The 17705-nt window shown below is 29.2% G+C and overlaps 3 protein-coding genes across 5 annotated transcripts; 2 read left to right on the plus strand and 1 right to left on the minus strand.

Moving 5' to 3' along the window:
* Window positions 1-205: 205 nt before the first annotated feature.
* On the plus strand, window positions 206-3927 carry LOC126894356 (uncharacterized). Of its 3 annotated transcripts, XM_050665306.1 has the most exons (10): window positions 206-525; window positions 601-719; window positions 782-999; window positions 1356-1636; window positions 1696-1898; window positions 2018-2142; window positions 2525-2688; window positions 2758-2962; window positions 3474-3712; window positions 3805-3927. In XM_050665306.1, the coding sequence occupies exons 1-10, from the start codon at window positions 417-419 to the stop codon at window positions 3864-3866; spliced, it is 1725 nt and encodes a 574-aa protein (XP_050521263.1). In that variant the 5' UTR covers window positions 206-416; the 3' UTR covers window positions 3867-3927. The 3 variants fall into 3 exon arrangements, with proteins under 3 accessions (XP_050521263.1, XP_050521262.1, XP_050521265.1); XM_050665305.1 differs by lacking the exon at window positions 3805-3927 and having other exon boundaries at window positions 207-525; window positions 3474-3782; XM_050665308.1 differs by lacking the exon at window positions 3805-3927 and having other exon boundaries at window positions 207-522; window positions 3474-3782.
* A 3646-nt stretch (window positions 3928-7573) lies between these two features.
* LOC126906014 (uncharacterized) lies at window positions 7574-13421 on the minus strand. The gene is made up of 2 exons (XM_050686233.1): window positions 12902-13421; window positions 7574-8770 (listed from the first exon to the last, which is right to left on the minus strand). The coding sequence occupies exons 1-2, from the start codon at window positions 13176-13178 to the stop codon at window positions 8691-8693; spliced, it is 357 nt and encodes a 118-aa protein (XP_050542190.1). The 5' UTR covers window positions 13179-13421; the 3' UTR covers window positions 7574-8690.
* Window positions 13422-13835: 414 nt separating this feature from the next.
* On the plus strand, window positions 13836-17083 carry LOC126906002 (uncharacterized). Its single transcript, XM_050686229.1, has 2 exons — window positions 13836-14801; window positions 14886-17083. The coding sequence occupies exons 1-2, from the start codon at window positions 14701-14703 to the stop codon at window positions 16618-16620; spliced, it is 1836 nt and encodes a 611-aa protein (XP_050542186.1). The 5' UTR covers window positions 13836-14700; the 3' UTR covers window positions 16621-17083.
* Window positions 17084-17705: the final 622 nt, after the last annotated feature.

Genomic DNA, 17705 nt, shown 5'->3' on the forward strand with positions numbered 1-17705 from the left:
TTTATTATTATAGAAAACTTAATTAAACTTATTTAATTTAATGTTGAATTGTTCATTAAAATATTCTCTTGTACAATAATTACTAATTTAAATTACTGTCCCACTCTTAACTATGCATTTTGTACGTATTATATGTGCTACGGAAGTTTATTTCCTACTCGCACATTAATTATTACTATTATTTAGGTGTGTTGTTGCCTATGGATACCTAGTAACCCATCGAAATTCACAAAACGTTCTCATAAGCGCAAGCGCAATTCATATACAATCTGATACAAAGCGTAATGTACATTTTTGACGTTAGACTAGATGAAATCCAAAAAAAATGCGTTGATTACATCATTGAAAATATTCAACTACAGCACTACAATGGAGGTTGAAAAGATATCAATGAATTATCGTCTTGGCATGTATTCATGGATATAAGGCAATTCATATTTGTGTATATAATATCAATAATAACGCAAGTTTTACTCAAAATGCAGTTATGTTTGTGCAATTCAGTAGTACCCGTACAAGAAGGTAGTAAGTAATAATTGAATGTTTTGTAAGATTTAAAAGTCTATATTGAAAATAAAATAATAAATATTTATTTTAAAGATCCATTAGTTGAAAATATGCACAATTACACTAATTTGAACATATTTCTGTGGTCTGGATCAGGAGATAGCGAGGATGAAACTACAACCATCGCCAAGTCTCCTACTACTGCTTACATTGTAAACATCTTTTAAAAATTCGGAATAAATTAAAAATTGCTTATTATTTCAATCGCCTATAGGAAGACCCTGAAGACTGCATAGGTGGACAAGACTGTAACATTCGTCTTACAACAGCTTTCCCTCCGATCACTGATGTGATTGATGTACCTCAAACCACTAACATACCCGATCAGATTTATTGGATTGTTACAGAATTCCAAACAAAGACACCTGTTAACCTAACTTCAAACATAATCGAAGACAGATTATCTGCACTTTACGCTTTAGCGTTTATTAGGTACTCGCTTTAAACATTTTATTTTATTTTTTGTAATAGTTTAACGTACTCTATTTCCATTGATTGAAAATTACCAGAACTTTTCAAAACTTTCTATACATTTATATAAGTGTTATGAAACAAAATAAAAGTCCAAGAAAATACTTCACGCCTTAAACCCCATATAAACATAAACTGCACGCTCACTTTTGAGTTTTAATGTGTTTGGAGCTGTCGCAATCGACACCGGAAATAGTGTCGGTTTCATATATATTGTTGCAAAGCGAATACGTTTGATCAATAAAACAATATTATAAATGATCGACTCTGCAGCTACTATTTATTTGAAACTTGTTATTGGTTTGGTCGTTTTACAGACAACAAGCTAAACACTTAGGGCTCAACTCTGTTACCAACCGGACAAATAGTGGCGACAACGATTCAAATTTCTACCGGGATCGCAGATGGAACGTTCAAGACAACCGAATTCGGGTTGAGGTACGAATCTTACCTGTGTCGAAAGAGTTTGACTTGGTTTATTATGTTAAAGTCAATGGACGGCCAATTACTGCCACTGTTGCAGTGCATGATATGAGTCTTGTCACAGCACGTGAAGTCACCGATCATCTTGGTTACGCTATTAAAATCAAAGCTAGACGTGAGTAAGCATTAACTTTCTAATTAAGTTTTATTACTACAGTAAATATATTTTAATAGCATATTTAGGAGAATCACTTGCGCTAAAAGTTCAAGGAATTGCTTACGGACAGATTTTCCTTTACGCCAGTTTAGTATTTTTAATAGTTTTAGCTTTAATAATTGCAGTACTCATAAATCATCATAAGAAAAACAAACAAAAAAGTACTCGTTCTAATAGAGGGAGGATGGCGTTCAACGTAGATCAGACTCCTCACAAAAATGTTAGTAAAAACCAAACATATTTTTATTTTATGTTAATATGTATAAAAAGTTGTATTGTTCGCAACAAATAAAACTAAATGCAATTTGAAAAAACTATTATTTTTTTAAAACATTTTAGGTAAAAACCGAAGGAACATCAACTGAAGATATAATCAAAGTTCATACACCAGAACCATTACCAAGAAGCAAAAACAAAATTACAGATTCTTTGCTGTCTATGCAAGCAGCTAATAAGTTTCAAAAGTAATTAAAATACTAAATATATTTGTACTCATACAAGGTTTATATTAAAAAGAGAACAAATAATTTTAAAAGTCATCATATATTATTGTTTCTTCTATGAATTCGCTGAAAGTAATTTAATTATCATAACCATTAAAAACAGTTGTTAGATAAATATGGTATCCAGGTGCAGAACGGTCTCGATAATACAATATAACCTTCTGGCCTGATTATACAGCAAAAATAATTTAAATAACAACAGAAGATGTTAATTTGTGTGCAATTATTTACTTTTCTATGAATCGTTTGACTAATAAACATGCATATAGTGACCATAAAAAACGTAAAATGTCATAGTAGTTTTTGAAGCGTAACTATATTAAATCAATATTATATATTGTAGAGATTCCTTGCCAGGTCCACTAACTCAAGTTTTAGAAAAATGCGAAGATAAGAAAAATTTTCAAAAAGTAAGTAGACACGAAAGCATTGAGGGGCAAGACCCTGGTGTAGTCGGACCCATTGTGTGGGACTTGCACTGCAAGAAAATGGATGTTACAAAAATAGGTAACTATAAAAATTGTGAAAGTTTTGAAAAACTTAAGATATAATAATTATGCTTTATTTTTCATAAAGCTAATAATCTGGATAACGTATCCTTGTCAAGTTTTGAAACACTTAATGCAACGGAAAATAATGTGACAAAAATGAGACAGAGATTTCACGACTTATTGGATGACGCCTTTACATTGTTTGGCAGCCGAAATTCGAGTTTGCAAAGTAACGATAGCAGCCATTCGTCTTCTATTAATGATTTAAGATCAAAATCTGCTCCTTTTAGGTAAAATGTGATTTTTGTTTAAAAAATAATAATAATAAATTTAATCTAACTAATTATAGATAAAAAATGTTGTAAACATTTTCCTTATAATTATTATATGACAATCAATAAACTACGCCAAAATTTTCTTGAAAAAATATGTTTTTATAGCGAATTAATAGTTTTAATCTTAACGTTATCTCATTAAAAAAAAAAAATTAAAACCGTTATTCACTAAAATATCAAAGACGGTTTTCTTTTTTTCTATCTTAATTTAAAAGGAATTTATTTATTCTCGGCCAGTTATTAACGGGTCGCCGAATACAAATTTAAACACCTAAAATTGTATGTTCAATTTTGGATCTACAGTACAACCTTTCTGACTTAAGCTTCTCAAAATTAAAATAAGAGATAGGAATCCTTATCAATCAATCCCGCCCAACAATTATATAAAAATGATGGTAGAATTTACAATATCTATGCATGTAAAAAAAAAATTGATATGATGTTCTTGTTCTTAATACAATTTTAGATCTTCCACTACTTCAAGAGATCTTGAAGAAGATAGGCCAAAGACATCAGTCAACCCCGACGATTTGACTCCAGAAGCTAGATGTTGGGCACCGCCACCTTTGGGTGAAGCTTGGATAGGATCAGACCAATCTATATTTGCACCTCGTCCTCTTAGTGCAGGTCCTTTCCATCGACCTACTTTGAACACTGAATTTATCACTACAGATGCTGATCTATCTCCACAAGATCCAGCCGTACCTCTGATCAAAGCTATACGCAAAGAGCTCAACAAATTTCCATCAAATAATTTTGTTGACTAATCACGCGCGATAAGNAAGATCCAGCCGTACCTCTGATCAAAGCTATACGCAAAGAGCTCAACAAATTTCCATCAAATAATTTTGTTGACTAATCACGATAAGTCAGCGCGATACGTCAACGCATTGTCATATCATTCTAATTTATTAAAGTTTTTTTATCTTAAAATTGTTAGTTATAATTTTCTAACAAAACAAATTAATACCATATACAAAATTAATTTTTTGAGAATAAAATTTCAATATTTTACTTAATCAAATCAAAAATATTGTTCTAGAAAAAACTTGAAATTTCAGTAGTTGTCCAAATTGATTTTAACTTTAAAATACATGTTATAGCAACCCATTAATTTTTCTAAAATTATTAACATTGATTACTGAAGTATATACCTTGATTCGTTTTATTACATATTATAAATCTACCAATAGCCAAAAATACTTTTTTTAACTTTAATATTAACGTTTTGACGACTACTTCCATGATTAGTCATATTAAAGTATTATAAAAATTTATTGTGCCAAACCAAACAATCAACTAAAGGTACATTTACAAATTTCTATCTAAGTATTTTACGAAAAAAAACTAATTTAATGTGTTCAAACAAATATAGGCCTAAAATGAATGTAAAATCAATTTTATATATAATGTTTTAGTCTTGCACCCGACTCATAATTGTATAATTAATTAATTTAATCATTTTTTCTATATTTATATCTGTAAATAATAATTTTATTTTTATACGTTTAAGTTCACTTGCAATTAAAAATTAATTATTGTATTAAAATTGTTATTATTTTACGTGTTTTTGTTTTTGGTTATGTAATAAATCCATTTACACTTTTAAAAGTTTTACTATTTCATACACCAAAAACTAAGACAAGAGTACATTTTGGTGACCGAATAATTAAGTATAATTTTCAACAACTTATCATATACAATGTAACGAATTAAATTAGTTAGGCTTGCTGTGAAGGTCACCCCGCATAAAATTTATGCCAAACGAAATGAGTCAAAGAGGTTCTTCTTGTTCACATATATTTGTTCATATAACTGGTATCTATTCTTTTGGCGATAGAAAAATTATGTAGTATTATTTTTCCATTATTCAAAAATAAATAGTACAATTAATGTTCATAATGACGTCCTAAATTTTATAGAATTTAATAATTAGAGGTTCATTCAAAGACAGGCCGTGAAACTGAAGAATGAAAAAAAAATAATGCGATTTGCAGTAGAATTGGGTAATGTGTTACGGTACTGTAAAGAATGAAAACAATATATTTGTTTGTACACACATGATAATAACATTATCTGTGTTAGATTAATGGGTCGTCATTAAGATTTTTGTTGACAGGCCATAATGCAACCGCGAAACAGGATACCCATGGCGATGCCATATTATACCTAGCCGGTGGCAAGTCGACTCGCGCGTACGACCGGATGTGAACGTCGCATTTGTTTTGTCATATCTCAGAGGGGTTTATTGTCAAGTCACCTTACAGTATTTTCGTTCACCAACGTGCACCACACATGTAAGACTTCATATACTTCCTTGTGGATGTACACTGCTGAATTCTGTTACAGGGGAGGTCGTATTATATTTATATTTATCCGTGTACTCCACAGGCAGGAAAGAAGATCCTACAAAGTATATCCGACGTCTTGTTACACAATAATGTACAAACCAACAAGCTTATTACAACATTCGTAAACTAAGTCTCTTTAATAGAGTTGACTAAATTATAAACAAAAATCACGCGAATACATTAGTTAAATAGACACGTAACACGATTACTTCAATGTTGATTACACAGCCTAGTCATTAGATTAGTAGATTGCACCCATAATTATTCAATACAATGAATTTCAATTTAAAAGTAAAGTAAATCCTTAAGCTATAAATTTAATAATTATATCATAATGAAGAAATTTAGACGAGCATTGGCGTAATTTCAACAAAATATTTGGACGATAAGTTATTCAACCCCCTTACACGCACAAATTTTTTCTAGCTTCGATTCGAAGCTGAAAAGTAATAATTTTACCGAGTGTGTTTTTTTTTAAGTCTGCCGCCACTTTTTTCAGCTCTCACCGGACCGATTTCTTTTGACGGTATGTCATAAGATCACAAATCGTAACTATTTGAAAACATTGCCCTTGAAACTTAAAAAAAATTTTCACTTGTATCCTTTAAATGGAGAAGTCACAAAAAAAATTTTTATTTTTAAAATCGGTAAATTTTGACTTTTTTTTCTCAAACCTACCATGACTTTTTGAAAAATTCTTAGGTATTTCTTTCATTTGGTATACATTTTTTAAAAATCGAACCCTCTACCTGACCACATAGGGGATTTAGCAACTTTTGCAAAAAAATTAAACTTTTAAAAATGTTCCGGAAATTCCGACACCTTTAAATATATCTTAAGCTTATGTAATATACTTAATTTTTTTGAAAAGTATTGCAAAAGCTCTCCAATTTTTATACACGTTCGTCATTAAAGTACTGAAATATACAATTACTTTATTATTTTTTGTAATTTCTCCATAAAAATTATAATATTAATTATTGATTATCAATTTCATATTTAATTTAATTACTACAATAAATATTTATTCATGTATTATACTTCTAAATCGAAAAACTACCAATAAGGATAAATTTAGGAAATAGAAGTTTATGTTGTTTTTGAAATAATCCACCAATTTCTTAAAATTTAACACTATATACAGATATCCATCGAAGTGGTTCTTACAACTAGTTGGATATCATCTATACTTGTTCCAACTATGCCACGTCCACACTGTGCTGAAACCTACTGTACTACAGATTTTTTTTATAATCTTATGTATAATATTTCTAAAATTATGCGAGGCTAATTTTATAATTGAAGCACCTCTCAGCCCTCCCGTGACTATGAGAACGAGAGAAAATTTTAATAAGATACAAACACAATCAGTTTTGAATTCAATATTTTTTTCAATAAGGTAACTTATTCATTGATTGATACAGTGGGAAAATATTTTTTTATATTTTCATAAAATTATTATATATAAAAAAAAAAATTGTTTTCAACTCAACATTAAATAGTATTATTATTGTCACGCCGAACCAATCAGGAGCAATAAAAATTCTGGAACTCAACTCTGCAAAAAGTCATAAAAACAATTATTAAGGATACAATTTTCTTTTAAGCATTTTATTTAATATACAATAACGCCTAAATTATGGGCGACATCGTACGATCAAGACACATGTCACAGACTTTTAGGTGATAAATTGTTAGATCTTTAATTTAATTAAAAAACTATTCTGCTCGTAGTTACTCATCGTAATGAATTACTATCAAACCCCCAAATGGTTTTCTTTTGTTTGGTTTAATATAAAAACAACTGAATATAATTGAATTCAACATTATAAATATATATTTAGATAATCACCCTCTTTTATGATAAAAAAACAACAGTACTATTTGATGACTAATAATTAAACATATTATCATATAAGATGGAAAGGTCACTAAGCATAATAGAATTCAAGAGTTACTCGTTCATTACATTGGATAAATTTATACAACACAAAATTAAATTTAGTTTTATTTATAAAAGTAGAGCCTATAAAAATCATTAGTATCAATTTATTATAAATTACAAAACAGCTTTAAAATATTTAAACAATAAGTTAAAACTTAAATTTTAAAATACCTTAAACTAGATCATTTTAAATAATTTTTATACAAAAAAAAAATTGTAACAATTTTTAATTTTTTGATTCAATTTACTACTTTCTACTTTATATCTTAGTTATTTTTTTTTTTTTTAACTATTATTGATTTTTTTCAATTAATTTTATTTGAGCAACCAGCATTAATTTTCTTTAAAAAAATATTTTAATAATTATATTAAAACTAACCTAATTATTTTTTATGGACAAAAATTCTTATAAATAAAATAAAAACACCAAAATATTGGTAATAAAAAATACACAAAAAATATATTGTCAAAAATCATCATTTTTTAAAGTTTTTAACAATTTAAAATCTGACATATTTATGATGTTAAAAATAAAATAATAATTAAAATACAATAATAGTGATTGATAATACATAAATGCCTTTTTAATTTTAGACCTTTAAGAAGTACACACAAGTTTCAAATACTCGTATTGTATAACCCTAATATGAAATCATTGATTTCTTTGTTTAGTTTCAATAATATATAATAAATATTTTTTCAACTTATAAATTTACTTATTTATACTTAAATAACGCATAAATATTTTTTCTCTCCGTAACAAATTATTAGACTAGCATATATATTGCATATATATTTTTTGAAATAGCTACAATGTTGTAGCCATTATCATGAGTATCTGTCGTGATAAATATTTTACAACAGGGAAAACATTTTAAATGTGAAAAAAAAAAACTCAAAATTCAATATCCCAGTTAAAGAAGATAAAGCAAAGTATTTTTTATACTACTACTAGGTTATATAGTATATTAATAATAAATGCGTTGTTTGATAGTTTTATTGACCTCTGTTATCTCGGCAATGCTACTGATTATTACGGTGTTTTTAAGAATATTAGATTAGCAACAACGTCGTTGTTCTATTTTGTTTAATATTATCATAAAGTCCAGTTATACACTATAACTGTCGTCATATATAACCAATTCAACGTAATAGTTAATCAATTTGTCCCGACTATTTACAAAAATGTATAACCTAATGCAAATTTAAAAGTAAAAAAGAAATGTATAAAATAGCCCAATTTTCCCAAACCATAGATTTTTTATAAAGTAGATGAGATGATAATATTAGATAGATTTAGAAGATAATAAAAAAATCTTAAAACATAAAGGTTAGGCGAGAGATCTTTACGACAAGACATGTTTTGGCTCCTCTTCTAAGAGTAAATTCATTTTTGATTTCTCCCATCGTTTTCGGATTTATTACAAATCTTGTGCTGCTGGTCCAATTTTTTATGCTTAAGGTTATCTGAAAAAAAATTCACATTACTTTTTAATTTATTTTAATTATACATTATTTGCAATAATTTACTAAAGTTATATTTTGACTAAAGCTCAAAGTTAAATTTATGTCGCATACTTATAACTATTCTAACACGCTTAAACAAATAAAATAAGACAATATGCTTTTTTTGTTGATTGTATAACATTCAAACCAATGGCGTACTCAAGATATTTCAATGGGAAAGGCTAATTGAAAAAAAATTTAATTTCTGTTTAGTTGATTTTCTACCTATTATTATGGTTTAGCATCCGATTGGAATAGCTTAGCCCTTTAGCTACTTGCATTCGGTACATACATACCATAGTAATATAATTTGTTCATAACGCTAAGTAATGTACCTTAAAATGGTTCAGTATTACACAAAGTATAATTAGTATTAAATTAAATATATTAGCATGACACAAAGAAAAATAAGTTTCCTTTAGATAAGCTATTTGTTAGAGCCAGCAATTATTTAAGAGTGAATACTTCCAGACCCAAGTATAACTATAAAAAACAATCTTTTATAAAAAGATTGTGTGTCGAATAAGTTTCAAGTTGCTTGGATGTACATTTTACTACAATTTGTATACTACGCATTATAATGATTATTGTACACGTCTTTTTTATGTAACCATCGTACTAGGTATGTCAAAGTTTATCGTTGTTATTCTACACTAATCAAAGACATGGCCTCTTATATGCCTTGTAACTAATATGCTTGTAGTACTACTATTTATGTAGTCATACTTCAAAGAAAACAACCAAAAAACCGGCATATTTCTAGGCTAATCTACTTAATCTACCTATATTTTTTGATAAATATTTGAAAAAAATTATAAATAATTCATAAATAGAAAAGTTTTACATAATAATTCAACTGTTAATAATATTAATAACCATTTTTGCCGCTAATACATAGTGTTTACATTTTTATGAAATAAAACTATAAATGACTTATACAATCCTTAACTAAATAGAAAAAATTGTAAAATTCAGATTAATGGCAAGTGGTTTCAGATTTTTTTATGAAGTTATCTATCTTCCTAACCAAATTTAAATTATTGAAATACTACTGTACATAGTGTACTCACATAAATTAACGACACGCTTCAAAAGATGACCAATGACGTGTCTCACGTGTATATAGCAACACATCCGCAGGAAATGCGTGGGATGAAAGTAAAAGACACGGAGAAAAAAATCAACCCGGTTAATGTTCCTCGTCTGCAGCCAGCAGCTGTGCAGTTTCTACTGCAAATTAACCACCTGTTGGCCGGCCGTCGTTTACCATCTGCAATTTTTTTTCTTCCACCGACCGAAATCGCCGAGAAATAAAGTACAGAGAGACGTGTTTACATTTTTCACGTGTTCTTTTGTCCCAGACAACAGGTAGGAACAGAATTTGGCCATTGTGCGAACAAAATCCATTATGGTTTTCCCGTGCTGGATAAAAGATCACATTTTCATGTTTTCTGTGCGTACACGAGGATCCTATACCCAATATTCAATTGAATTTATTATAGGCAAAAAAAAAAAAATGTTAAAATACATTAAAAATACAATGAGGATCGGACATGCTAGTCGAGGAAATCTGGACCAAAAAAAAAAAGAAACAAAATAATATTTAATAATATTAATCCAACTGACGGCAATACAAATAGTATACGACGCACACGATAATACAGATGAATACGTAACCTAGACCTTTAGATGACCTTTTGTCTTTTTAGCACAGCAAACAACACACTGATTGAAAATAACCATAGATTTGTTTGGTGTTAAAATTAATGACCACTCTAATTTTAAGTATTGACCATTATTTCATCAATTTAATAGCCTTTTCGATAGGCGCAATCGTTTTATCGAAATGACGCGACGAAAGTCTCAACAGGTTTACTAAATTAATGATTTGCAAGAAGGTTATCTTATAGTATTCAATATTTATATGTTGTTGATCAGTGGATAAAACCCACAATAAGTCACCACGCGTTTATTGGAATAAATTAAATATCGATTAATGATTAGTCGCCAAAACAGTGTACGAAGTCACAACACGAAAATAAGATTCATCATTTTAGCTTTAGTAACATTATTTTTACACAAAATTGTTAGACACGACTTAAAATTCGTAAAACTCGTTAACGCAACCTTGGCAATAATGTAACTGAATTATCTATAAAATAATCGCTAATGGGTTACTGATACTATGAAAAATATATTTCTTCCACATAAAATTTTTGCCATATTAAATGAAAAATACTATTTTAATACAGTTAATCGAGAACACGTGTTATTATATTTTAACGCAGAAATTTAATGACGAGTCACAATGTAAATTTGTGTAATAAAAAACATAGAAATTTTGTTTAGAAGCTATGACTGGATAAATTTACTTCTGAGTCATATTGTCCTTCTTGCCAGAAAAACAGAATATTCGAGAAACTGTCGGAGTGAAATCTAGAACGGATTAAGTCATTTTTTTTCCTTTTACTGAATAAGCGGAACCAGTTTTTTTCCTTGTATCTTTGTTAAATAATAAGACTGTTCAAAAAGGTTAAAAGCATGAACAATAAAATAAAAATGTCTGTTTATTGAAACTGCCGGTGTATGATATACACTTTTCCCGCCAATTTTATTTACCCGTGCTAAACGTATACAGCATCAACAGCACATAAACACCTCGTACACAGTAGCCATTGCTAGTTTACGACAGTGCAACTATGGCCTTGAAATAAAAATTCCATAATTAATATTAACACAGGTATCTTGGTAACTGTGTGCGTATACGTACTATGTTAAAACTCGTTTGTATAATTTTTTTTCTAACAGGCTCAAATTTAACGACGCGTGCTCATTGCCGATAGACTTCCCGCCAATTTTTTGGCTGTTGCTATCAAACTCCCCGCCGCCGGTTGTCTCCGCCTTACTAGAACCTTGAATTACTTTTAAATTATGGTTTTACGACGTTTGAATTCGTAAACGCGCAACTATTACTTAATACTAAGTAATATGCTGTATGTTGACGTACAGATGCCTACACTATTTCTATAGTCTGGTAGTTGGACTCCGAACACAACAAACCATTGTCAACCATAAAAATGTTCACTAACACTTGTTATGATGATGTGACCAGAATTTTTTGCTCGAATCTTTTACCTACGTTAGCGTTATTTATGTTCTGTACGGTTGTAATTGACTATTACTATTAATAACAAAACCACAACATAGCTCAACAAATAATAAAATCTATGTATCGTTTGGTACATAAATCTGAATTAATGCACAATGCAAAAAAAACTCGGTGTCTATAAATTTTTTAGAATTCAAATAAAAAATAATAATTATTATGATAGAAACTATCAATGGTCAACATCTTATATTCGCTTTACTAAAATGGGCATTGCACAAGTAACAGTGTGCAATGTTTTGGCGGGAAAATATAATGCTCAATTACCTGCATTCATCGCGTTATCAACTACCATTTTTTTATTTGAAATTCGAACGTTACACACCGGCTTATCACTAGACTCATCTAATAGACAAATCATATTTCGAAATAAACAAATACGTGTACCCAATAATTATAAAAATACCCCTTGTTACTAATAAGATTTCTACACTCGAAAACATTTTAACCAGTAACTTATATAAATGATGACTCCTACATTATATCATATCCGAATAATAATAACAAACGACAAATAATAATTAACAGGTGTCAATGTTTCGGTTCCTTGCAATAACACGTGTGATATTAACTACACCACTCAAATAAAACACAAACATTTCTACTTCATATAGTAGTGTCGAAAGGTATTACAAAAAATATTAACTAGGCGATAATAATGTGCAAAGCAATCAAAATTTCGACGCTAACAAGTCGACACAGATTTAACGTATACGTTCCGAGCTAAAATGGCGGGCTTCCTACACCATCATGAATTATGAAATTTATGAAATGGCTAAGTATTCATAAAGTTTTCCGCCCATTTACAATATGACTAATTTTTTTAATAATTTTTAAAATCCAAATATTTTTCCCTTAGACTTGACGCATTTATTCAAAACCCACTGACTCGTATACTTCAACTTACTAGAAAATTAAAATCTTACCTATTATATTATGTGATGGAGATCTGAGAAGTCCGTCGTAAAACGAGCGAAGTTCGGAGGTTGACAGGCCAACAGGTTCGTATCTTGACGCAAACTCTATTCGTTTCCGTTCCATTTCAGTCTCGTTTCGCATTATTACCATAAGATGAGCTCGTTTCTCGGGCGGGCCGAATATGCAACGGGCCGCTGACGCTCGTTGCCCGTTGCGCTGTCGTAGCCAACGTTCGGCTGCTGATTTTTTTGCACCGCCCAAGTTGTTGACGTCTGATAGAACCATTGTTAAGACTCAGAAATACCGAAAAACAACAGTCGATGAAAATATATTAATTATATGAACTTAAAGTTAACCTTAAAGTGCTCAGAAAAATAAACGCGAACGGTCGGCAGATGATGGGACGGGCCGACACGGCTGCAAGTGCATTGGCAATTTTAAAATTTGAAAAATCAATCGTTGTAACGGTCGTACGAGCCCGCGCCACAAGTCGTTTTACAATGGGCGGAGTCAAACGTTACACAGACACAACCACCACCGCTGATGCCACTTACGCTAGAACAACATCAGTGTTACCACCAACCAGTTTGGGCGGGAAAACCGGTTGATTTCTCGTAACTCCCTGTGTAGTCTATGCGTAGCTGAGATATTAGTCAACGTTCATGGGATAATTTATCGTAACTAATTTTCTAGTAACAATATGAATTTATTTGTAATTCAATTATTATGTTCATGATTGACAATTTTTGAACACACGAAAGTGAAAGGACATCATGCATTTACAAATGTTTTTGATGCAACTCGTTTTCAAGGTTACTTAGCGATGACAATACTCGTTTTTCATTATCACTCATCTCTGTCCTTAAAATTTTATTACATACATTGTTATTAGTCATTACTACATAACATATTCATGTAATAGACTTTTTTAACGACTTTTTTTACTAAAAAAAGTAGTAAAAATGATTAGAAAATAAGATATTTATTTGTCTCGTTCAGTAGAGTACAATATTATTGTCTATTGCTATAAAATAAAGAATATACTTGGGGTTTGGATACAGAAAATTGCTATTCTACTCGAGAAGATTCTGAAATTTCATTAGTAGTTAAAGAAATTTTTAGTCGTATTAGTACTTAAGAATATATGAATAATAATGTTAACATGAAGATACAACTTACTTATTTAATTCAGTTAATCTATTTAGATCCATTAATAGGCTTTTTATATTATTGAAACAACTTTTTAATTTTATCTCTAACTTGGGGAAATATGCAAATTTTATAGTTTTCAAAGAATTTACATATGAGTCGTCCAGTTGCAAAAGTGCGTAAGTCCAATTTCAACCAAAATCGATATTTTACCATTTTCTTTTTATTTGTCCATCATTGATTTCTTGTACAAATTCTCAAGTTTCAAAACACGTTATTTCCTACTTAATTTTTAATTTAAAAATTGAATACAGTTGCAAAACAGGGTAAGTCCATTGGTATTGTGATACCAAAAAGTAGTATGTCCCGAGTAATTATAGTACAGCTGCAAAACGGAGTAAATCCCTATCCATTGGTTCCATGTGTTCAAGCACACAATTACAAAAGTTAGTACAGGTACTTTGTTCATCGATTCATTCAACCATTTTTAAGTAAAATTAATATAAAAATGGTTTTAGCTCAGTTTATGGTTTAATATTATATAGAAACATATTGGTTTAAAATACTTGTGATAACATTTTGATACGGTAATCTGGAAGGATTTCATGATAATAATATTACCTCGCGCGTAATAGTAATAGTTTCATTAAATAACTCAATGCAAAACAATAATATAATTTCAATTGCAACACCCGGGAATGCAAGGAAAAAGACTGCAGTTCCATCTCAATGGAAACGAGAAAAGGAAAAACGACGAAGGTAAATCATTGTTTTTATTTTATTTACTACGTTTAATATTTTATGTAATATACAAATAGTAGTATCTAATAATTTCAATTTTAGACATTCATCTACTGGATTTCCAACTCGCCCTAAATGTGAACATAACAATTCAAACCAACGGCAATACCAATGTAAAACCTTAACTATGCAAGACTTGAGACGAGCTCACCAAATGTTCTATGATTTACCGGACAAAATTAAGCAAGACGAAATAATTTTGAGGTTTGTTGTTATCAGTCCCATACACAGAAATCGTTCACGTAAGGATTGTTTCGAAAAACAGGTATCTATAAAATATTTTATGCCAAAACTTAATGCAAATGGTGGCCGTGAAAATGTATTAGTTTGTAAAAAAGCATTTACAGATATTTTTAGAATTTCTAAAAAAAGAGTAGATTTTGTATGTAAAAATTATTTTAAGACTGGCCAATCTCCGAAAGAAAATCGAGGTGGACAAAGACCGGCGCCAAAATATGAAATCCAAAGGGAAATGGTGAAGGCATTCATTTTAAAACTTAAACCTATCGAATCCCATTACTGTCGTGAAAAAAATACCAATCGACAGTATTTGCCCAGTGAAATGTCAATTTCCTCGTTGTATAAAGTTTTCAATGATACTACACCGGGACAAGACGTAAAATATGATTTTTTTCGCTCAATTTTTTGTACGGATTTCAATATTGGGTTCGGGTCTCCAGCAACAGATTGTTGTTCTTTATGTATCTCATTAACACAAAAAATCAAAGTAACTCGATGTTTAATCGAAAAAAGAGAATTAAGCACCAAACTGGAAGTTCATAAAAAAAAGGCTGATGCATTCTATAAATTATTACAAAATGAAAATGATGGAGAGATAACATTTTCATTTGACTGTCAAAAAAACTTAGTGTTACCCAAAGTTCCCGATCAAAGTGCCTACTATTCCAGACAATTGTACTTATATAATTTTACGGTTTGCCAAGGTACATCAAAATCAAAACAATTAAAAGAAAATACGTTTATGTATTTATGGTTAGAAACAGACTATAAAAAAGGATCAAATGAAATCGCATCCTTTGTTTATCATTGTTTAAAAAACACAAATTTAATGAATATACACACTATTCGACTGTTTTCTGATGGATGTGGAGGGCAGAATAAAAATCAAGTTATGTTGTTCATGCTTTCGAAATTCTTACAGGAATGTCCTTCCCACATCAAAAATGTTAATTATTTTTATCCTATAGTGGGTCATTCATTTATTCCACCAGACCGTATATTTGGACGTTTAGAAAAACAATTTAAAAAAATTGCATGCATGACAAGCATTAATGATTACTTAAAAATTTTTGAAACAGTTGGCACAGTCATCAACGTTTCTTCTACAAATGTTTGTAAAGTCTATGATTGGAAGTCATCGTGTCTAAACATTTTAAAACCACCTGCAAATTGGCATTTTAAATTCGCACCTACCAAACGAATACTATTATCAAAATCCAAACAAAATAATGTTCTAGTCAGAGGAGAGCCACATTACTATTTAAATGTTGGCCAGGAAAGAGGCTTGTGTAAACGTGGAAAAACTTTAACATCAATGAAGCTTAACGTATTAAATAAAGGTGTTCAAAATATAAAAACAGCAAAAAAGACTGATGTAGACAATTTACTAAAGAAGCATTTTGGATGTGACTGGAGAAATTTACCAGATCTCGAATACTATAAGACTGTAATTAATATGGATAATGAAGAAAATAACGAACAAGATTATGAATCAGATTTTGGAGATATAAATGAAGAAAACGCAGAATTTGATTAAATAAAAAAATATATTATTTTACTGTTACATTATTATTTTCTAACATAATTAAAAAGATATTTTGATTGTCACTTTTTTATTTTATATTGCAAAAAAAAGTTTAAATGTTATTTTGATTGTTACGTTATTATTTTGTATAGTTAAAAAAAGTGTTTTAAAGCTATAAAACACCAAAATAGAAAATAAATAGTCAAAGAGTTCAAAAATTTAGTTTTTTTATTTCAAAAGTGAGTAAGTCCGTATTTTAGTTTCAAAAAAGAGTATGTCCAAATTAAAACATAAATTATTTAAAAAACTATTTATCCACGATTTCTATAATTCATAAAATAAATATATTATATTATTTTGGAGGTCTTGTTAAAAAAATGTCAGTGATTTATAAAATATTAGAGAAAATATCAGTTTTTCATCGATTGTGAAAACTTTGATTGTTAGGACATACGTCCTTTTGCAACTGGACGACTCATATTTGTGACGTCAGATTTATTTTAATTGTTTAAAAGCGAAAGATCTCAAATTCGCCTATTCCTTTTTATTGTTTAAAATTAACCAATAAATATAATTATTACTTTATTTCAACATTTCATATTATAAAGAACAATAACAGAAATTTAGGTAGGCACAAAGAAATCAAGATGTTCTCCTGTATTTCCCTGTATCTCTATTCAAAGGTTCAATTATAGTTTTTATATTTTAAATTTATATAATTTTTAAAAATTAAAATTAGATACTATTTTTATTTTATACTTTTTTGTTCTAAGTCATCTATGGGGGTTATATATGTTTTTTTTTTAAGAATTTAATATCTACTATTTTGTTACATAAAGCTACAACACAATTAACGTAACTAAAACATATTTTTTTGAGGATCTAAATTCAATTTCTCCCGCTTTATAAAATATATGTAAATATTAATTCATACTTATTTCCTACAGCCATTGGTTTGTAACACCAATATATGGCGATTTACTCAACATGATACTACCAAATTATTAAATTAAAAAAATTATTTATAAAGTATAAATACTGTAAAAAACCATTCTAAATAAGTAACCATATTAAATAAAATAATATTAATTGCTTGG

The sequence above is a fragment of the Daktulosphaira vitifoliae genome, unplaced genomic scaffold (assembly GCF_025091365.1).
Source record: "Daktulosphaira vitifoliae isolate Bord-2020 unplaced genomic scaffold, ASM2509136v1 Scaffold_1, whole genome shotgun sequence".
Classification (NCBI taxonomy): domain Eukaryota; kingdom Metazoa; phylum Arthropoda; class Insecta; order Hemiptera; family Phylloxeridae; genus Daktulosphaira; species Daktulosphaira vitifoliae.